This window comes from Mchenga conophoros, linkage group LG14 (assembly GCF_057382185.1).
Source record: "Mchenga conophoros isolate Kocher_MC1m ecotype Shallow Benthic linkage group LG14, M_conophoros_male_GT1.1, whole genome shotgun sequence".
Classification (NCBI taxonomy): domain Eukaryota; kingdom Metazoa; phylum Chordata; class Actinopteri; order Cichliformes; family Cichlidae; genus Mchenga; species Mchenga conophoros.
The window spans coordinates 7,348,919-7,372,128 of NC_140539.1; the positions used below are offsets into that span (position 1 = coordinate 7,348,919).

The 23,210-nt window shown below is 42.2% G+C and overlaps 1 protein-coding gene across 2 annotated transcripts; it reads left to right on the top strand.

Moving 5' to 3' along the window:
* Nucleotides 1-6,848: 6,848 nt before the first annotated feature.
* chrd (chordin) lies at nt 6,849-22,929 on the top strand. 2 transcript variants are annotated; one of them, XM_085244971.1, is made up of 21 exons: nt 6,849-7,221; nt 9,314-9,417; nt 9,542-9,668; nt 12,033-12,179; nt 12,287-12,404; nt 12,702-12,789; nt 13,698-13,839; nt 14,082-14,219; nt 14,331-14,413; nt 16,054-16,201; nt 17,373-17,479; nt 17,804-18,083; nt 18,178-18,413; nt 18,510-18,623; nt 19,255-19,455; nt 19,590-19,683; nt 19,804-19,860; nt 20,430-20,533; nt 20,762-21,025; nt 21,743-21,836; nt 22,056-22,929. In XM_085244971.1, the coding sequence occupies exons 1-21, from the start codon at nt 7,077-7,079 to the stop codon at nt 22,121-22,123; spliced, it is 2,859 nt and encodes a 952-aa protein (XP_085101097.1). In that variant the 5' UTR covers nt 6,849-7,076; the 3' UTR covers nt 22,124-22,929. The 2 variants fall into 2 exon arrangements, with proteins under 2 accessions (XP_085101097.1, XP_085101098.1); XM_085244972.1 differs by lacking the exon at nt 6,849-7,221 and adding an exon at nt 7,674-7,827.
* Nucleotides 22,930-23,210: the final 281 nt, after the last annotated feature.

The following is a 23,210-nucleotide window of genomic DNA, read 5'->3' on the forward strand; positions in this document are numbered from 1 at the left end:
TATTAGTAACAATCTGTGAATCTGCATCCAATAAGACCCAAGCCTGTGCTGCAGAAAAGCATCATAAGAACAGTTTAAAAACAGTTTAAAATACTTAAGAAAGAGGGAAGGCAGAAGAAGACACCAAACGATGATACTAGCTGGCCATGTTACACACGTCAGTGTGAAACCATTCTGAGCCATAAGTGTGTTCATTCTTTGAACAGAAACAGCTATTTGCTCATTTCTTTGTTATTGGTGTTTAAATTCATTTTAATCTGCAGATTAAAAAAAAACAACAAAAAACTTTAAAGTTGTGTTTTTTGGACATTTCATGCCTTGTTAGGTCTCTGGCTCCACTTGGTTTCACTAATAGCCTCACCACACTAATAACATACTATATTTTGCATACTATACAATGAAAGTGGTACTGTTTTTGCCATTTTATTTGTCAAATCTGTAATTTTTTTTTATGTTTTTATTCCTTTCTTTGCACCTCCCTTTTTTCAATTTTTTTCTTTTTTGTTTATTTTCTTTGTTCCAAACACTTCTGGACTTGTAAGTTTGGGAAAGATTCATTTTGTGATTCTCTGGCAAAGAAAATAATGAAAGCATAAACTTTCCTTCATTTTCTCCTCAATCTTCAGGGCTCCAAGCCCCGCTGGAAGAACCACTGGTGCCGAGGACTATTTATTCTTGGCTCGGCTGATATTCACATTCATTCTTGACCACTTGACTTGTGATTAGGCAATAAAGCCTTTTGCGCAACTCCCTCCTGTACCATCCTCTCCTCCCTGCCTGTCTTCAGCGATTGTTTGCCTTTTCTTTCCTATTCCATTGTCTTCCAATGTTCAGTCAGACCACCCAAACAGTAAATCTCATTGAAAAAGAAAAATCCTTGCAATTAAAACAAGCATCAACCAGCAGAAGTTCTTCAGGGGCACTTTTGAAGAGGTGGAGGAGTAGCAGTGGAACTCAGACCAACTTTACATTGAGCATCATTCATTTCATGCAAGCACGAAATCAGTTAAGCAGCGGGCCAGACTCGGCAATTACTGATGAGTCAGGCGAAGCTAGACTGTCGCCTCTCGGACCACTCATCAGGATGACTGCGTGTTGATGTTTAACGGTGGAGGTATTTGCCGCGCGAGTAAAAAATGCATGTGCCGTGACCGCTTTTGGCACAGCTCGCTCTCTCCTTCTCTCTCCCCTCTGCACATCTATCGACTTTTACAAATAAAGTGTGTGGAAGCAATTTGAGCCTTGTAAACAGAAATGAGACCGGAGTGATGCAGATTTCAAAGGGCCGACAGGAGAGAGCGGGGAGGGCGGGAAGGGAGTCTGCCAGGAAGGATGGATAACATGTCGTGCCATGTGTGCACATTTGGCAACGTCTGTCGTATTCTGGCTCTCTGAACATGAACTGCACAGCAAGATGCTGGACTTTCTTTTCCCCCCTTTTGCTCAAGTACTGCAAGTGCTTGAGATAATTATAATTGAGCATTTCAGTTGCATGTTTTTAGTTGATTTTTTTATTCACCTTTTAAATCAAACACGTCTTCTCTATTCTATGATCTCATTATGTTTTATACTTCTTTATATTTTCTTTTGGTTCTTTGTGTTTGTTCACTTTTTGTCTTTTGCATCCTGTGAAGTAGCTACTTTGAATGGTCTTCTTGTTCAAAGAGGCCCCCCAAAAGTGCACCTAGCTGCCAATATCTTTATTCTTGACCTGATCTTTCAGAGTCTGTGGATCTATCTATACACCTTTACTCTGCAGAGTGATATTTTGAAAAACATAACAGACTAATGCATTTAACACAGGAAAAGAACCTAAAAAGAAACATACTAACTGTTGAAATAGCCAGACTTTAAAGTACCGCACTACATATAATTATTAAATCTTTCTTTAACAATACTGTGCCATCTACCCCCAACCAGCAGATGGACTCCACTCCCTCAGCCTGATTCTGTTGGCGTTTTCTTCTTGTTTTTCCTTTCCACTGTTGTCAACTGCTTGCTCATGGGTGGGTCATCTGATTGTTGCTCTTTATCATTTTAGGGTTTTGCCTTACAGAATAAAGGACCCTGAGGTGACAGCTGTTGTGATTTGGCGCTCTGGAAATAAAATTGAATTGAACTGAATTCTGCTGAGTTTAGCTTGCCAGCTTTGTCAGGTCTCTACAATACTGGGTTGAAATAGTAGCAGATTTTAAGCAAATTAAGTCTCTTGAATAGTCACACAATCTGAGATTTTGTGCTGACTGACAAACACAACCATACCATGTCTTGAATATCGGAGTAATTAAATTCAGACCTATACTTCTAATTGAGTCTTTGCAGGTCATGTTTAAGTTACTTCTATGTATGTATAAAGCTCAGTGCTATTGCAGACAGACAACCTAAACGCTAACCTAAACACTGTGTAAATTTGCTTATTGCATAAATACTTAGAGTATAATTTGTTTTCAAAATCTTCTAAAATATTTCTCCTTGATTTCACTCTGGAATTAACAAAGCATTCTTCTTCGGAATTAGCCCCGAGTAACCACTGCTTATAAAAACATGCTTACAATAAAAAGGAATCGTTATTGTTTCCTTTAAGTCTTAGCTCATCGTTCTACCTACATTTTAGTACAATTATTCACTGATAAGTATTTTGATCATTGAAAACCACATCCTAATCACCGCCGTGCACAGGTCAGTGTCGGGAAGTTTGCTGGCTGGAAATAAGAAGAGCTTTTTATAATTTCAGCATAACTTTGTAGACTCTCCACTAGTAATCATCTGTTACTCCACACACGCACAAACTTCTCCTGGTGATAAACTAAACGCTGGGAACGTCCCCTGTAACTACACAGGTCTTTTCCCGGAGGTGTCAAAACAAACCGAGCAGCCTCCCCACACACACACTCACCTCCACTGCATTTGGACATAGCCTATGCTCGCTAATTGCCTGCAGTAATTATGGTCACGCCTCCTCCCCGATCCACAATAGGAGACGGTGAGAAGACAGGAGCAGCGCTCCTTTCTCCTCAATTTCGACTGTGTCTGCAAATTGATTCAGTTTGTATGAATAAACACCAACTCTGCAAGACGTCTTCTTCCATTTGCACATTCACATACTGACTGAGCAAAGGGCCCATTTGACTCCCCACTCGCCCGCCCCCTCTCTCCCCTTTTCCGCTACCGGCATCAGTACACAATTAGCTCTACAGCCTCTTATTATTATCAGCATCAGCATAACACTGGCAGGGGCGAAAACATGGTGTGCGTCTTAATTTACCATATTCAGAGCACATTTTTAAAAACACGATAGATAGATAGATAGATAGATAGATAGATAGATAGATAGATAGATAGATAGATAGATAGATAGATAGATAGATAGATAGATAGATAGATTGATTTAAAAAAAAATCTTTTTATTGATGACGTTGATGGCGGTTTCCAGCACCTCGAAGTAAGCTACCTCTTCTTCAGATGTCCGCCCTTGATAGAAACCTAAAACGACGCTGGATTCCAAAAGGGAAACGCGTAATTACAACAGGGGCCGTGTATCTAAACATGAGTCAGAAATAATTGGGGTCTTGAGATGCATGGCGGCAAAAAAGGGAAGGTCACGCAGAGTGTACGACTCTAAACAGAATAATTCCGAAACCGACGCTTCTCAATGTGAGCGCGTGGAGGCACATCGAGTCTGGGAACAGGTGGTGACTGAAAGGGAGGTGCATGAGCGGGGCATCCAGGGCTGACTGATATTCACACCTTCGGTCACTCCGAGCAGCAAACAGGATGCCCCCCCCCCCCCCCCCCCCCCCCCCCTTGAGTGAGCGCTCTGAGTCTGGATGTGGAGGTGGGGGTAGGATGAAGCTGTGGTCGTCTGGCGTGAAAAAAAGAGCAAATACACAGCGATTTGCTCTCCGTTACAGAGGAAAGTATCCATGAGCGTATTCATGGGTAAACCTTTATTATGCGTGACTGACAGCCGATACCCACCCTTGACCACCCCCTCCCTCGCAAACCCAGGCGCGCGCAGCAGGATCGCTGAGAACTTTTAATAATGTCCTTGTAATGGTGTCACGTAAAAAACATCCACGGCCGTTCCGTGCCAGCAGTGTTTCATATCACTCACATATCACGCACTCTTCTGAGAAAGCTCCCCGTACAGCGGAGCGGGAATCTTAATAAAAGAGAGAGAGAGAGAGAGAGAGAGAGAGAGCACCATGTCTGCTTTTAATTATATCAGAACCGCACAGAGCTGCCAGCATCCATATCCACGGTTAATCGATTTTTATTGGGCTGTAACCTTTCGTGGCAAATTAGAGATGATTTAAGACTTTTGAGCCTCTCCTTTCCAGTCCGCTCATCTCCAGCCTTAAAGATTAATGAGGGACAGTGATCAATCCAAGACCATTGTTTTTATCCAGGAAACAATCTGTAATTAATACCGAATAATGACCATTACACGACCCTATAAATTCTGCGGTGGAGGGGAATCCAAGGATCTGAGGCCAAGATACACTCGTTAAAAAAAGATTTACAATGCGATCGAATCTTTGCGAGTTATCAGCAACAGGTCATAAATACGTCATTATAAACATGCTCAGGTTTATTTTTTCTAAATGTGTCTCTTGATAAAACATACACGAATTATGACTTTATTGATCATTTGCTTTTATTTCTGAACCTAAAAGTCCGATTTTAGTTAGGAAATATGACGATTTTCCCCTGATAAAAATAAAATAAAATACTGCAGGTGAGGACTGATTTAACTCACCGAAGGATTAAACTATTCGATCAGCGTTCCCCCTGCCAGCCTTACAAACCATCAAAATAAAAGTTCCGCTCAGAGCAGAGCGGACACCTTGAAACTTAAATGTGTATTTGTGATCTTTTGCTTGATGGTCGAAAAGAATGACGGTGAGACCCCAGAGAAATGTCGTGTTATAAGTACTATGAAACAGAGGTGCCAGACTGATTTTAAGCGCAGGACACCTCCAATACACAAAAACCCGCTGTCAGTATGGGGGGCTGTACACTGCGGGGTTTTTTATATAGACGATTTGCCATCCCGTCTGCTTAATTAATCACTTTGCAGCGCAGAAGAAAAGAATCGCTTATCACCCTATCATGAAGAGCAAATAGCCCATCATTGAGTCCCATTGCTGAGGTGAAAGAGGGTTGGGCAGTTGCGATGGGGGGAGCCGCGTAAATCCTCACACTCGGGTGGAAGTGGCTCCTAAAGGCCATGTAATGTGACACATGTATAAAAAAATAACACCTTGCCTGCGCCTTTGGCACGGAATGAATGAAACTGGCGCTTTTTTTTAATGTAATGGTTTAATAGAGCTATCAATATTAATGCATTTTCTAGCCTATATGTGGACAAAGTAATCCACGGAGGAGTTTGAAATGGTGCGTAGAGGCGAAAACACATCTACCAGCGAAGCCATACAGATTTAGCACATTTTGCGCAACGATTTAATATGGAGGTAATATTAATGGCCCTTGCAGTCGATTTCTGGTATAGGAGGGGGTACATAATATACAGCGGAGTGCACAATGCTGCTGTGCATCAGTGGGGTGTGTGGATTTGATAGGAAAGAAGAGCAAAATGAGACACAAACTACCAGGTGAACTGTGAACACAGAAAGCTTGGTAACATTCTGACAAAGCCTGACCTTTCCTGAACCCTGTGGTATAAACCAAAGCAGCACTATTGTAATGTAAACCTGACCAGTTTGTTTTGGGCTCCCCTCTGTAGGGACCACAGTGAGGAACTGGACTGTAAACCGCTACTTGTGTTTGATGGAGATATTTCCCAGGGCTAAATAGTCCCTAATAAAATTCACTTGTTGTTGACGTGGTGAATTTTTTTAAAGACTTTATGTTAAATAGCCCCCAACACATCCACAAATGAATACATTTTATTTTAAAATACATGTGATTTTAAGTGGAATCGTTCAAGCAGGCATGGCTTCGAGACAAGCCAAAGGGAAACTGCGCGGGAGAGGGACACAGAGGTCTGCAGAAGGGCCAGGAGAAATTTGCCATGAGGTATTCCAACTATTTTCATTTGTTTCTGTTAAGTCACTTAGGTCTCAGCGCCAAACGCACTTGAAAAAATAAGGGAACAGAAAACAGCGGACACTTACACATTCCTTACTGTACATGAGCTGGAGATTCCCACTTTCTCCCCAGAGCTCGTGGCTCATGTCCGTGGGCGTCAGATGGCTGAAAGCGTGCCGCTCATCGCGGTGAGCAGATTAGACTTTATCTTACGGCACAGCGCTTTAATGTGCGCAAAGGCCAAATGATTAAAGTTGGGGAAACGGACAGATAAATAGGTAATCACCGCTAAATAACACCAATACTGATTCAATTACACAATAACTAAATCAAGAGAGCAGCATAACTCCCACGCACGGGATTGGCACACAAAAAACAATTATACCTGGCACATTTAATATCGAAGCAGCAGCGTATTAAACTTTATTAAAAGCACCCACGGTCCTTTATAACCTCAACATCAAACATGCAACATGAAAAAAATAGGAGGGGGGTGTTGTAGAGAAGCTATTTTATTTTAACAACAACCAGAAAAAAAATATTTACCAAGCTAATTCAATGACAGGAAAGATATTTATGCCGTCACCTCGTCTCAGATATGTGTGTTGAAACACACTGCTGTAACTGCCCAGTCGTTTCGACAGCGTATTGAGTTGATAGGGGTGTCGATTGCCCTGTCCATCATCCACCCCCTCACCCATCACCCGGCCCACCCTTCATCTTCCCCCTTCCTCCTCCTCCCGGCTGTTTGGAGCTGTCAGGGAAGCAGCCTATAAAATCAAACGAGACAAGGCGAAGAGACCGCTGGTACCGAGGAAAGACGGGCAAGTACTGCCCTGCTCACGGAAAACTTTTTGTCTGGCCGAAACTCGGATGATTCTCAACAGCGGACGTTCAAATCTAACGACAAAGGACGTTTTGTTATAAGGAGGAAACGTTTTATTCCCTCTCATTACTGTAATTCCCGGTTTAAAGGAGCCGGTTTCTCGGAAGTTTTTGAAGGGAGTCCTTTGCGGAGGTTTGTGATGCTGCTTCCCTGCGCACTCCACTCCTTGCTTTGCGCGCTGAGCTGCGCGTGGTGGCTGCACGGAGGAGCGGCCTCACGGCTCAAGTCTCCCTCTCTGCCCATCCAGCCCGAGAGAGAACCGCTGCCCTTCAAAGGAACATCAGGTATGTTGTTTTTGGAAACGTAAGAAAAGCCACGTAAGAAAAGCGGTGTTGCAGAATTGAGCTGGCAGCTGGAGTATACTCGTTTTTTTTTTTTTATACCAGCAATAGCTATAAAAATGGCCGCACGCTTTGAAAGCCTCTGAAGAAGTTGGCTACCTAAGCTGCATTTGTTAGCATCAGTTTCAGGCTTCCAAATCAGATAACCCCTGCTGTGTAAACAGTTTGTGACCCAGGGGGCAGCACTGAGCAGCAGCTAATTAACAATTTAAAAGTTTTGTTTGTTTTAAAACTTTTGTTATTAATTATTTCTTTTTTTTATATGAAGAATGTATTTAAAAAATGTGCATAATTTGATATAAAATTACTTACTGTTAAAATGTCTATTTTTCCGTGAGTTGTTTCGTGGGTGTGGGGTTATGACCCCAGTTCACCCCTCTAGCTGTGCACGCGACAGCAGCGCCGATAGCGGAGCTAGCTAACATTTAAAGACCGTTAAATCTCGACATTTAAAAGTTAGCTTTTTCCGCTGCAGTAGTACACAGTCGTTTTTTTCTAGTTTCCTCTCCCGGTTCCAGGTTGCTTCATGTGTAAACCAGCGGCAAACATGTGAGTCATAACCGCAGTCGATGTCTTTTGATTCATATGTGAAAGCCCCTTCGTACATAAGCTTGCCGCGGTTTTTATAAGGTAACTACTCTGGAGCACAGAGCAGCGGGAACTCCACGTTAACCACCCCGTTATAACGTGTAATTTCATGTTGGAAACTCAAATCAATCGACTTTCCATTACAACCGCTGGCTCCTCGGAGCCTCCTCCTCTATTTGAGCGCAGCGCGGAGTGGCGAGGCTCTCTCCCTTTAACTCGACTGGACTGTTTAAAGTGTGCAGTAACTTTAATGAAAGAATAATGCGAACCAGCTTGGTAGCCGTGAGCGGGGGAGAGCCATCAGCTCGAGTGAAGCTGGCCAGGGTAACATCAAGTTTGTGTGTGCACACACCACATACAGTCACCCTAACCAAAAATAATTATAATACTCCTGCGGTAACTCGGCGTGACAAACACTTAATTATGAGTGCAGCCTAGTAATAACAACACTGAAAGCTATTTTTATCCCCTGTAACATCAATATACAGCCCCGTCCCTACATATTAGGACATGGATGTGTATTTTATAGCCGTAGCTCTGCTCCAGCACACTGGGTTTAAAGTGAAAGGCTCACATGTTCTGCAAGAGTGTTGGAGTTCCTTCGCATCCACTTTGGGCAAAATATGGGAAGAGTTGCAGCCCATTGTTCACTTTCATTTCAAAGTAGACTGAACTCATCATGTACTGTAAAAATCCTTTTCACTAGAAGTTCAGTATACTGTATAATCTTTATAATATGCCCACTGAATTAATTAAGACGTGTGTGTGTTTCTGGGGAATCTGGGAATCTCTGATAAAAGTTTGAGTGGAACTTCTCTCTGGATCATTTAGGTCAGACAGGATGCAAAGCTCGAGTTCCAAAATTTGAGGCATCCAGGGAGTTTTGGTAGCTTCCAGCAAGTCTGGGCAGTGAGCTCATGTGTGGGATTTATTTGTTTTTAAGTATGCAAATGGCACTCGTGGTCTGGTATCTGTGGTTTGTCATAAAAATGAGTTAGTCTTTTTCTTGCTATTAAAGTGGAGTATTATCCTTATTTTTTAAGTTGTGTGTTTTTTATTTTTAAATGTTTTAATTTTTTATTACTAGAACTTACTAGAATAGCTTTGCATGATATTCCGTTCAATATAATCCTTATTTGCCTTATGCTCGGCCTTGAAAACATTGCCCATGTTTAATATGAGGTTCCACCACTTATAACAGAACATAGTAGGAAAACTCTAAATATCAGAAAGTCCAGCTTATCTTTTAAAATGTTTTTTTTTTAAAAGTTTTTTTGTTGTTGTTGTGTTCCCTAATTAATTTTGGCATATCTCAAAAAGAAAAACATTTTTTTAAGCATATCGTTTTGCTTTTCTAATCAAGTTCTTTATTTTGGAAAGAGCCAAAGAAATGAGGTTGTAATCGCCTAATTTTTGCTGTGTGTAATCAACACCGTTTGCATTGCAGGATGCTCATTTGGAGGTCGCTTTTATTCCTTGGAGGACAAGTGGCACCCAGACCTGGGGGAGCCCTTTGGCATCATGCACTGTGTCCAGTGCCACTGTGAACCTGTAAGTTTTGGCTTAGTGTGATCTCACTCCACATGTTGTGTTTGACTTTTTTCCCCTGCAGTAAGCTGTAACTCCAGGTGAGCTGACTAATGTGTGTGTGTTTGTTTTTATTTTTCTCTGGCAGCAAAAGAGTCGCCGTGGTAAGGTGTCGGGAAAGGTAAACTGCAAAAACATAAAACAGGACTGTCCGGCCCTGGACTGCGACAATCCCGTCCAGCTGGCGGGTCACTGCTGCAAAACCTGTCTTCAAGGTAATCATCCTCTCAGCTCAAATGCTGCTCTCAGCTTTTGTAGATGTCAAGCCATTCTAGTAGTCCTAAACACACGAAAAACAGGCAGCTGAATAAACAAGCATGAACATTCTTAATTCAGTAAACAAACTGTATGTGGAGAGAGCAGTTGTTTCCCCCCTTTTGTCACAAGAGCAATTTTTTCAACTTTCTTTTTGTTTATTCCGTTCAACTTCTATTTCTTTCTTTTTCTTCTTCCTCTCTATAACTTTTCCTTGGTTGTTGTTGTTTTTCTTCCCTCCTTGGGTAAGCTTGTTCGCCGTCAGAACAGCTGCTGAATACAATGAGCGAGTCAATTGATTTTCCATTCAGCCGCATCAAATGGACATTTTCTCCAACCAGTCTCAGCTGAAAGCACCACCCACCTATTTAGCCTCATTCTCACATAGTCACTTACCTTGTCTGCACACTGCTGCGCACACAGTCTCACCCTATTAGGGAGTCAGAGCTGCTTTACACATGGTCACACACGCACGCACACACACAAAGGGTGGGCCTTCATGCTGCAGTGTTATTCTCCATGGGTGTTTTTCTCCATGGCATGTGTGGTAATGGAATGGAAAGTAAAGGTAAAACACTGTGGAGACACTGTGTGTTTATATATGTGTGTGCGTGTCTGTTGTGGTCAAGCTTTAAGGAAAAGGTTGAGTGTGTTTGTCTTAGCTTTGGCAACCTTGCACCTGGTATATTTATGTAAGTGTTGGAAAATGGTGGGTGTATAAGTGTGTGTGTGAGCACCTGAGCATGTAGTATTACCAACTGGGGAGAAGTGAGAGTGATGCTGCCCAGAAGGGCTTCAGCGTGCCCAGTAGAGCAGTGGAATTATGAGATTGGAGATGAGTTTTAGGTGGTGTGTGTGTGTGTGTGTGTGTGTGTGTGTGTGTGAATCACACAGCAGACAGTCCAGTTGAGTTCCTCAGGGAAAAAAAGCCTTGGTGAAATAGCGTTTGAGTGAGTAAGAGGCAGTGTGTGGATTGCTTTCTCAAAGAACATATCAGAGAGGCTGTATTTGGCTGAATGAGCAGGGCTTTATGTGTCACTTTTTGTCTGTGTGTGTGTGTGCAAAGCAGCGAAGGCCACACATAGCATCAGGAGAGTTTGTGTGAAACAGCAGGTCATTGTTAGGATCGCATGCCAGTGTCGCTCCCAATTCTCCTTAAACTCCTCTGCTGCAAGAGACAACCTCGTGCTGAGAAACAAGAAATAAGTGGCGTCTGACGTCTTCTGCCTCATTTGTTTCCTCCCGTCTCTGCTCATTCTTCTGGAATTTCTACCTGCCATGATCAGCCTAGATTTGTCACTGTCCGATCCCTTTATCCACATGCTTCGCACTCCATCCATTCTTAAAACACAGCAGCCAGTGTTTTATTGTCATGTGTGAACCAGACTTTGGCACAATGTGTTTTCAAATGTTTGTCTTTATGCTGTTTATCTTGCCAGGTACTGACACTGTTTCAAAGGCAGATGCTGAAAGAAATCTCAGTACCATAAAAGTAGTTAATAGCAGTTGGGGTTTTTTCCAGAGTTTGATGACTTGGCTTCACTTATGCAAGAACTTGTGGCTCAAATAAGAGCTCTTTTACTCTGGCGTGCTGTGTGCAGTTCATATGACTTATCATCCTGAAGTATTTCACAAGTCAAAATAAACACCTTAAGTTAATGTTTCTTATTCGTATTTAGTTGAGTTACACCACATGTTTATTTACATCATTTTCTTACTTTTGTATTTACTGAAGTGGGATAAGTCACACACTGTCCGATTTTGACACGTTGACTTTACTTAAAAATATGCAGACTCATTGCCTCCAAAAGAATATACCAATTATAGTATATCAAATTAAAAAAAACTTGATTTAACTTTTTTTTAAACTTTTGCACTCTTATTATACACAGGATTTATATTATGTGTTAAAAGACAAACATCTTATTTTTCTTCCCATGCATGTGTCCTATTCATGTGTTATTGGCTAACCCTTTAGAGTGTTCTTAGCCACACAAACAGTGGAAACCACATTACACATCCACAAGAAGACTAAACATAACCTAACTGAACTTATTCCCGTGAGAAAAAGTACAAATGAAATAAATGCAGGCAAAGAGTACAGATAACTTAATTCTACCTTCATTCTTCATTTAAACTTTTTTCAAATTTACATGCTTATATTATCATTGAAATTACACAAGGTCATTACTTACATTTGCAGTGTATAGCCAGTGTACATTTCAATACAGTAGTTTGGGAAACTGTCTATTTGCTTATACACTATTTGACAGTAATTTACAGATTCTTTTAGTGACTTTCAGTGTTTTTATTTTATTTTATAGGTGGTAAAAAACAGATTGACTCTGTGCTGAACTCCTTTGAATATTTCCCCCGAAAGAGCAAAGAGCGAGAGGAAGAACTCCACAAGTCATACAATGATAGATCCTACCTGAGCTCTGAGGACGTGGGGCCTGGGGAGAGCCGCACAGGTACATATGGAGCACCTGCTTACAAATAGACAGAATTGTCCTGAACACACATGACACAGAGCCTGAATAAAACACTATAGCTCATGAAACATTCTGTTGTGGTGCAGACTTTGTAGCAGTGCTGACAGGACTGAAGGACTCGTGGCTGCCCAGCTCCAGTGGAGTTGCCAGAGCTCGCTTTACTCTGACCAGAAGCAGCCTGACCTTTTCCATCACATACCAGAGGTGAGACTCTTTGCTTCTCTTCAGATGTCGTTCTGTTCTTTTTTTTTAAAGATCAGGTACGCTAATATCAGTGCCTGTTGCTAACTATTCCAGCGCCTTTCCAGCTTATTCCAAACAAACCTCCTGTGTTAATATATTTTTATTTTTTGTAAAAACAAACTTTGTTTTTTGAGTAGCAGTCAGTATAATAGAATATAAAACTGGAATTGGTGAAAAAAAAAGATTTATTTTCAATAAATTAAAAGTTTGTCAACTTTTCTGCCTGCATTTCGCTTACATTTCCCTCTGGCTTTCCAGAATGGGCCATCCCACTAAGATTGTCTTCCTGGACTCAGATGGGACCCCTGCTTTCGAGTACAGAGTCCCCAAGGGAGACTCCGACATGGTAAGAATAGAAAATCATCTCCTCACATCCTGTTACATGTGCGTGAGTGCTCCTGGACAGAAAGGGAAACTAAGCACCGGTGTAATGAGCACTCACCCTGCCACTTCTTCACTCATAACTCACTCTGCAATAATAAACAATAAACACACTCGCTGACAGCCAAATACACATGCGGTGACACTTCTTCTCTGTTCCATTGCCCATTCTTAAACATGACAGAGTCAGCCTGATTGCGGTTAGCATCAACACGTGGCCGTTCAGGTTTTTAAGGTTAATAGCAGGCTAGCATTATCCAGATAAATCAGTAAACTGATATGTTGATGTAACAGTATTAAATGTGCATGCATGTCCATATGCTCCTCGAGGTCTGACTCTTGTCACTAAGCATCATTTCCCATCAAAACACACACATCTCCACTTTCCATTTCAGACCTGAACTGCCTGCTCAGTGAGGCAGGAGCCCCCTAAATGCAGGTCCCAGAAATTGGGCCTGTTATTATTTTTAGATAAATGGCAGCGTCAAGCGCCAGAGGACCTTAGAGAAAACACTCTGGCATGAGAAAAGGAAGGGGGTTTTGCTTAAGCAAAACTTTGGGGAAAGAGAGGATTTTTCACATGTTACATCACTGCTTAGCAGGGGGACAGAGAACATCGCTAATTAAAATGGAGATTACCACTGAACTCTTGAGTTATGAGGCACAGGCACAACGCCACATTTCTTCCCTCTGCTCTCAGGGAGAGGTTTTATGTTGAAGCTTTGCAGCCCAGGATTGAGAATACAATGGTTGGATGTATTCAACAGATGTGCCTGTGGTGTCTGATATGTGTTTTTGCCACATGCATGCTATCCTGAAGAAGTATAAAATGATTTCCATCTTTTAAGCACCTACCTGCTTCTGTGTGTGTAGATCTGTGGAGTATGGAAGAACGTGGCTGAGCCTCTACTGCGACAGCTGCAGTCTGAGCAGATGCACATCAGTATGTCCACGTCCACAGGCCAACGAGACGAAGTGGAGGGAAGGATCATCAAACACAGAGCACTGTTTGCTGGTGTGTATCCATGTGGGATGCTGTAGCTCTCTAATGGCTCTTTTTTTTTTGAGACATGTGTACGCCTTTGTCTTTGTGTCACAGTACACAAGAAGCCCAATATTTACAAAGCAGCAGAGCCGTGTATATTTTCATGTAATCTTAAAAGGCTTCGCGTGGATTAATGTAGCTAAAATGTGCCGGCTTTGTTTACAAGTCCTGTAAGAGAATGCAGATCTAATGTGCACATGTGTTACATACAGAGACATTCAGTTCAATACTGACGTCAGAGGAAGAGAATTCAGCCATGGGAGGCATTGCTATGTTGACGCTGAGTGACACTGAGAACAACCTCCATTTCATCCTCATCCTGCAGGGCCTCATCCAACACAGAGATAGAGGTGAGAGGAAGGAGAAAGTTCACTTGAAATCTTTCTATAAATGTAGATGCATTAATATGAAAGTCAAGGAATGTAAAAGAGTGACACTGAGACAACTCTGTCTCTTCTCAGACCCCATTTTGGTGCCCATCCGAGTCCAACTGTTGTGCCGGCAGCACATCCTGAGAGAGATCCGAGCCAACATCACGTCTCATGTGAGTACCCAGCTTGGTGTAGCCACCATTTCACACCTCGCAACACTCCTTTTTAAGACTCACTTCTTCTTCATGTTTCTTCTGGGAAATTATTTAAAAATGTTATTTTTAAATAATGCATCCATCCGTAAGTGACAGGTAGTTACTGTGCATATTGAGGGGAAATTTTTAGTTTAATGTCACAGTTTCACAAAATATTTGGGTATTATGCTGAAAATTAAATGAAAAAGAACTGAATAAAATGCCAGATTTTGAAAAATGTTGACAGGTATTATATTTTGTACTCAAAAAGAGCCATAGATGTTCTTCAATCCATCACCAAGTAAAATAAGTGGGCACTTTGGGTAAAGTAAAATAGATGTATTTATATCTGAGACAGACTAAAAGTTAAAAGGTGACTGGGGGAGGAGCAGTGTTGTTTTCACTAAAAAACTTAGGACACAGAACATCCCACGCCTCCTTCTCTCAGAGATGGATGTGGTTTTGTCACCACATCCTAGTTATGTTGCCACTGCCGCTGCTCTGATCACAGAAAAGACAAGACTAAAAAAAAAAACTGGATGGAGAGGAAACTAGAGGGGAGAAAGTTAGCAAGTAGTTTTGCATGAGACAGACGTGAGACGTCTGGGAGACGAAAAGAGGGGAGGGTAGGAGGGAGGTAAAGAGGATGCACTGCGTACACACTCCTCACACATGTCAGTGGTTAGTGGTCTGCGGGGCTGAGATGGATGGAGGGAGGAGGAGGAGGAGTGATGAAAGGCGGGCCTGTTTTTAATTCTGCCAGGAATTGCGTGAAGGGCCGATGCACCTCTCTTTCTCTGAGAGACTGTCCATGAAAAATACACGCAAAACACACACTTTAACTATGAATTACATATCATACACTATTTCTAGCTGGGCAATGATGATGAAGATAATTGGCTTTATTTGTACAACACATTTCCTCCTCTCTCATAATTGTGTCCATTCACCCCCCCCACCCCCCGCCATTCCCACTCTGTTTTAGCCCCTCGCTGTGTGGATTTATGGTACATGTGTATTTATATTGAACTGCGGCCCCACAGGTCATAAAAGTAACATTTCTCCAACACTCGTGTGCATCTGTCCTATTAATCCAACATTTTTCAACGTCTTCTTGGAGACCGGTCAGCCTGCATTAAATCTAATTTCTCTCAGTATGAAACTTTTTAAGGCAATTCAAGCCATATTTTTTGCCTCAAGTTTTAAGTGTGCATGTATGAGTGGGGGCAATTTTAAATCTGTGTTCTTTCTGTAAGAAAGCCATTTGTGCCCTTGATGCGTTCTGACTTCGTGATTCCTTTCTGACTGCCCTATTTATTTTATCTTAAGCCAATTTCACTGTCTTTCGGCTTTTGTTTTTGCTCTCTGTGCTGCAGATCACATTTTAATTATCCCAAAATGAAGAAACTTTTTTTATTTTAGCTGGAAACTGGTTTAAATAAGTTGAGGTTTCGTTACTCTGGTAACATGCCAGTGTTGAACCAACATCCTGTCAACAACATCCAAAAAGGCATAATGTGACATTTTTATTGCTAGCATTTGAAAAGGCATTTGTTTTAAGAGGAAAATGGTTTTATATTTATCCACATTTAACTTTTCGTACTTTTCAATGTGTGCAGGATCCGGACTTTGCAGAGGTGCTGACAGATCTGAAGAGTCGTGAGTTGTTCTGGTTATCTCGCGGTCAGCTAGAGATCGCTGTGGCCGCCGAGGGTCAGGATCCCAGGCAAATCTCAGGTTTCATCACAGGCAGAAAATCTTGTGATAGTAAGTATTTACTGCAATCGGTCCATCCTCGCCTACATGTCACCAGCAGTGTTAAGGCACCAGACAATGAGGCTGCTGAGAACATGTTTGTTGGTTTGCTGCTCGTCCATCTGTGGACTGTTTTTGTCATTCACCTCTATAAATACTTTTTTTCTGTCTGGGTTCTTTCAAGTCTTATCGCTGGGGGAAAACCATGTTTACAGACCTTCTGTTTGACTTGGTGGCCCACCAAGAGAGTGTGTGTGTGTGTGTGTGTGTGTGTGTGTGTGTGTGTGTGTGTGTGCGTGTGCGCGCGGGGAATGGCTGGAGGAATGTTGTGGACAGCTTAATCGTCTGAAACAGTTAAAGCATGCACACAGTCTTTCAGTGCAATGCATATTTGGACATTTCACATTAGCGTGAAACATTTATTGTAATACACAGACACATATGTATGAAGATGCTGGTTTGTAACATATTTACACTCACATAGTCACTCACACAGTTGCACTGCCAAGGTCACAGTCTGCAGGACGTGGGTTTCCCTGCCAGTGTTCCAGTCCTGTGATTAACAGCTTGATATTATGTCTGAAGAATTCAAACCCAATCCCCCCCTCCTTCTCACTTTTTCCCACTCTCATTCCCACTCTCTCTCCCTTCATTTCTCTATCCCATCATCTGCTGTCCTCTTTGGAATCTTTCCTCTTCTCTGGCTTCTTTCTGTCTGTGTCATTTTCAGACGTTTTTCTCAGCACTCTCCTCTCTTACTCATTCCCTTCTGTCCTCTCAGCCCACTCTTTTAAGCCTTCTGCATTCAGCCAAGGTTACCTCATTTTGAAGCTTAAATCTTGGGTGGGTTATTGTGTGTGTGTGTGTGTGTGTGTGTGTGTGTGTGTGTGTGTGTGTGTGTGTGTGTGTGTGTGTGTGTGTGTGTGTGTGTGTGTGCACGTGTGCTAACATATATGTATTTGGCCTGAGTGCCACACAAGCAGACACGCCTCCTGACTAGTTGTCCAATTTAATCTGCCCTCTCAATGACTCTTTTTCAGTAAATGGATAAAATCATGGGTATGTGGCTGTAATATTTTTTATTCTCAGAAAACTTGAATGTGACAGATTTTAGATAAGTAGTGTGAGCAGGAATGTGCTCTGAAGTGGACTTTTGATATGAATCTGTCTTTCTCTGGCTCAGCTATTCAGAGTGTGATGTCCAGCAGTGATGCATTGATCCCAGGGAAGACGGGAGGTGTGGGATCTGCTATCTTCAACCTCCATGATAATGGAACGCTGCAGTACCAGGTATGAGTCTGCTCACTTTTGCAGGGTTGTTGTTGTTCACAAATGTGTCTTGCAATACATATTTTGACTGGATTTGACTCAAATTTTATTTGAGTGTTGCAAGAGGTCCAGCTGCATTTCTGTCAAGGTACTTTAGTCAAAATAGGATTATTATTTCCATGTGGTTTAGTGTGACTCTGTTCTGGGGCCTCCCCACCCTGTATGTTTCCATGTATACATGGAAAGCATAAACACAGAGAGATCAGCAGTAACCCTCACCCTTAGAATAAAACAGGCAACACTGACAGTGATTAGACTTCAACCTTTCTCTCTCCTCTTCTTCAGGTTCAGGTCACAGGGCTCACCAGCGATGTTGTCAGCCTCACCATCGAGTTGAAGCCACGTAGGAGAAACAAGCGCTCCATCCTGTGCGATTTAACGCCAGAGTTCAGCAAGGCCACGGGGCAGGCGATAGGAAGCTGGAGCCGCCTGGAGGCCCGACACATGCACATGCTGCTGCAGAATGAGCTCTTCATCAATGTCGCAACAGCACACAGCCAGGAGGGGGAGCTGCGGGGGCAGATCAAGGCCCTCCCTTATAGTGGCCTAGAGGCACCTAGACATGGTATACATTGATTAAGGTTGTGAAATTAATGTAAAAAACCATGCCAATATGCATGCAAATATTCTGAACTGCTTCCTACTTCTTCTTCTTCCAGAGTTGCCCACCCCTCTAGCTGGCCACTTTGTGTCCCCACCAGTAAGAACAGGTGCTTCTGGCCATGCCTGGGTGTCAGTGGACAAATACTGCCACCTGCATTATGAGATACTTGTTGCAGGCCTCAGCCAAACTGACGACCTGACGGTGAACGCCCGCCTCCACGGACTGGCTGAGATCGGAGAGCTAGATGATAGCACCCACATGAGGCTGCTCACTGGCTTCTATGGCTCAAAGGTACATCAGTGTACACAATAAATGTGTCCTTACGCACATCAGTGTATTTGGAGTAAAGAAGGCCACTCAATGTTTTTGTCTTTTGGTCTCCTCAAGGCTCAGGGAGTGTTAAAGGACATCAGTGTTGAATTACTGAAACATCTGGACCAGGGAACAGCCTTCATCCAGGTCAGCACCAAGCTCAACCCGAGAGGAGAAATACGAGGACAGGTATGTACAACTTTGGCGTGCTCAATTTGTGGTTTGTTTTTATTTTGGATTTTTTTAAAACAGGCACTTCAATCTCAGGTCATATATAAAAGATGAACCACTAAGATTTTCACATTTAGAAGTGTAATTTTGGATGTGTTTTAGCAATCTAAAGAAGCCTTGTATTTGTGAGGTTGCGTGATTGCCCACTTAGTGCCTACTAGCCTACACAAAACAACACACTTTCACAGCCATAGCCCACAGCTGCTTGCAAAGCTAGCTGCAGCATTGCAGGTGTAGTTGTTGAACAATATGTTGTTTAACAGTTGAACTAAGAAGAGTGATCTCTCTCACACACTTGGAACAGAAGTATCCAGCTGTTTTAATAGGAAACAGGTCCAACACATAAACAGCCATCTGCTCAGGAGCACAAAAATGCTCCATTTAAGAACAATTAACTATAGATGACTTGACACCGGTTTTTAGTCAGCTGTGTCCAACATCACTCTTGCTCTAACCTTGCTTTCTCCTGTTTTCTTTTTTTTTCCATCTTTCTTGTTATTTCTCCCCCTCCCCCTTCTTCTTTTTCTTTCATGGCCTCCATGTCCATCTGTCGCTTCCTTTCTTTTCCTCACACATTCCCTCTCACCAGGTCCACGTGCCAAACAACTGCGAGTTTGGGACCAGGAGCGAGGCAGAGGAGGAGGAGGAGGAGGAGTTGGAAGACTTTCTGTCAAAGGACCCCGAGGAGCTAAAAAAAGACCCCCATACCTGCTTCTTTGAGAACCAGCACTACCCTCATGGTTCCAGCTGGACGCCCAACTATGACAAGTGTTTCTCCTGCATCTGCCAGGTTAACACCAGAAACACAAAAAAATGTTTTTTTGATGTTTAAATGAATCATTTTAATAGAATGTTAAAACATTTAAAAAGCAGGTCATGTAAAATTCACGTCCGTGTCAAATCTTTGTGGGCTTTTTTCTGTAGAAGCGAACAGTGATCTGTGATCCAGTCATCTGCCCGGCGTTGACCTGCTCCAGAACCATTAAACCGGAGGGCAAATGCTGCCCCATCTGTGATGGTGAGTTAGCCCGTTTTTAGTTCAGCATCAGGTTTCATACTGCTTTTTGTGGATCTATTTTATTCCCACAGCAATCATAAAGCTTCAAACTAATTCCTCCATTTCCTTTTTCCTGTACAGAGACGAAGGAGCTCAAAGACGTGAAAGTTCCAGAGAGGGTTGATGAACATCCTGAAGGTAGGGACCACTTCTTCTGTCTATAACTCAGCTCTTCTTTCTTTCTCATTCTTTAAAAGGGACCTTTTTTTTGCTCGTTTCCATCTCCTATAATTTTTTCTTAATCTTTACTTTAGTACTTCTGCGTGAGTTGAAAGAATACTGGGCCTTGACAAAGCTCCTCAGATTATTTGCTGAGTGAAAGTCATTTTAGCTCTGTTCCTCCTCTTTTTTTCAGTCAGCTTTTTTTCTGATTGGCTGCCCCTCATAAAAGAGATTAGAGCAACAGGTGGGTGGGGATTCTGCAGTTTTTGCCAGAGCTATGTGCCAGAGATGATCACATTAAGATCATATTGAGGATATCTGCTCTTACTAAACCAAAAATCAGACCAAAATGATCATTTAAAGGCTCTTGTACGTACACGAGTGTAAAAGATAAACTACCATAACAGCATATGTAAAAAATAAAACGTGTAACAGGTCTTCTTTCATTTTTATTTTGCCTTTATTTCTGCATGTCTCGGTGCTGCATTTTTTTCCTTCAGGGATTTTCTTACTGACTGTCCTCAGTAACCCTTTCTCTCTGTCAGGTTGTTACTTCGAAGGAGACCAGAAGATGCATGCCCCTGGGACCACATGGCACCCCTTTGTTCCTCCTTTTGGCTACATTAAATGTGCCGTGTGCAGTTGCAAGGTAAATACATATCAATAAATCCCCTCACATCTGGCTGGCTTTACTTTCTGGCTCTTAATGGGTCATTTGTTTTGTATTAGAGTCCAAAGAAAGTGAAGCCTTAATACATTTCTCATCAGTTCTTTCTTGGGATATGTCCAAACTATTTATGTGGAAAAAGCAACAAGTCAGCTGCTGAAGTTAAAAATTGCTGCTGACCTCCTGCTGTTGGCTGTGTTTTATCCATAGGGATCTACAGGAGAGGTTCACTGTGAGAAGGTGACATGTCCAATGCTGACCTGCAGTCACCCAGTGAGACGTCACCCCACCGACTGCTGCAAGGTGTGCCCCCAGGAGGAGAGGACCACTGCAGCCCTGGAGCACAGTGACATGATGCAAGCAGACAGCCCCAGATACTGCAAATTTGGCAAGAACTACTACCACAACAGCGACAGCTGGCATCCCTGGGTGCCACTCTTTGGGGAGATGAAGTGCATCAACTGCTGGTGTGATGTAAGTAAATATGACACAAGAGGAAATTCTCTTACTTTACCAAAATGTTACTTTTATATTATTAATGGTTTTTCTGATACTTAATGGATGATAGATGATATTTTCATTATATAACTAAGGAAATGAATCATAGTTTCCAGAGAGTTCAGACTAAATGTATTCAAGATAACCGAATACAAGATCTGATAAGGAACTGAAGCCAGTAATGTGAATGTGCTGTGTGTGTGTGTGTGTGTGTGTGTGTGTGTGTGTGTGTGTTGTGTGCTGTGTGCTGTGTGCTGTGTGTGTGCGTGTGTGTGTGTTGAGTCATCCCCCAGTTTTGCTGTTCAGTATTTAAAGTACCTCTCAGCTCGCTGTATTGGTTAATCTGTTTGGTCAACTCTCACTATTTTCAACATCCTCATTTCCAGCTCCAGTGGGCAACAGCTGGTTTCGGTTAAGATCTCTAATAAAAACTTTGTATCCTACGTACTCATTCTAGCTTATGGAGTTAGTTAACTCTGTTAGCTAGAGTGGGTAGTGAAAATAGTGCTTAGTAGCTGAAAAGCCAGATAATCTGAAAAAATTATCAAAAAGGAGACCCAATTAATGCATTTATTCAGTGTTGAGTTTACAGCTAGAAAATACAGCAGGTATATCTAATGTTATCAGAGGAAACAAACAACCTTTACTGCCACATGTTGCTTATTTTCACAAATCCTTCCTTTTTCTCCACAGCATGGTGTGACCAAGTGTCAGAGGAAACAATGTCCACTACTGACTTGCTCCAACATCACCCGCACAGAGGGCTCCTGCTGCCCCGAATGTCTCGGTAAGCACACTCTCTTGACCTTTTGAAAGGTCGCTTTATATGTAATAAAACATCTGTGATGAGTGTAAATAGCTATTAATTACATGTAAACATCTGCACTGAAAGAATTTGCTTCTCGCTGGGTAACGTTGTACTTGGAAGCTGTTTCTGCACAGTGTTAGTGTAAAAGCACAACTTCCTGTTTCGTGGGTGCTCAGCACATTTTGCTTTTATCTATAGATGACAAAGAAGAAGATGACATGGTGATGAAGGCTCCAGACAAAAGACAAACCTGGAGACACCACTGATCCCTGAGCCTCCCTTATTCGTCCAAGATGGACAAAAAGCCAGAGCTGCTCTCTGAGGTCTTCCTTCCTCCCTCCCTCCCCTCCCCTGACACCCACCCTGTATCAGCTTCAGGATTGTAACGAGGCAACGTGGACACAGCGGGCCTGTAAAATGGAATAAAAGACTCAATAAGTGAAGGAATGTAAACTGCGGAGACGACCCACCAGCATTTACTTATATGCTGCCTTCATTTTCGTGCCTTGATCATGTGTTGGATTTTTAATTGTAATTTTTTTGGAAGCAGCTCAACAAAAAATGGACAAATGGTGTAAACAGATAACGCTGTTCAGTGTTCAGAAATCCAGCTGGACTTTTAAATGTTGGTAATATTGAGAGAGCTAGTTGTATTTGACTGACAGAGCTTCTTTGTGAAGCACAGCTTAAATCAGTGTGAATGTGTGCGCGTGCAAGTGTTTCCTTTTTTTTACCTGTAAAGAATATAAATAATAAGCAATACAAGATGTACAAGACAGTGAAGTTGGCAGGGTTTGAAAACTCTCTGCCACAGTCTGCTGCTTTCATTGTTGTGGTTCCACCCGCTGTCGCTCACGTACGGATCAGTGCTGCTCGACAGCAAGAGGTCTGAAACACCTCCAGTCGATCTCAGCGCTTCTCTGCTCTGCTCTGGTTATTCTTCTTCCTGTTTTGAATTTCAGTCAGATCTCATGATGCCCGTTGTCTTTGTTGTTTATGAATATGAAGCTTGTTTACATTTTGTATTTATTGAACAGTGTGAAAAAAAATAAAAAAAGATGTTTGTTGGTAGAAGCGGGCTGATAATCCCTCTGGTTTTTCATCATTTATACATCGTCATTTAAGGTCGGCAGGATTTTTATGCTGCTTTCCTCTCTGAGTTTCCCGGCACGTTCCTCTCCCACAGTGTTGGAGCTGTGGAGTGGGAGTGACAGACATGAGTGATTTGACTTCATCCTTAGATTTTGCTTTCTCTTTCTCCTCTGACCTCCCATTTCTGTCATTTAATTTCCTGTTTCTCATATTCCCTTTTATATTTTTCCTTTTGCTCCATCGGTTCTTTCTTTTTTCCTT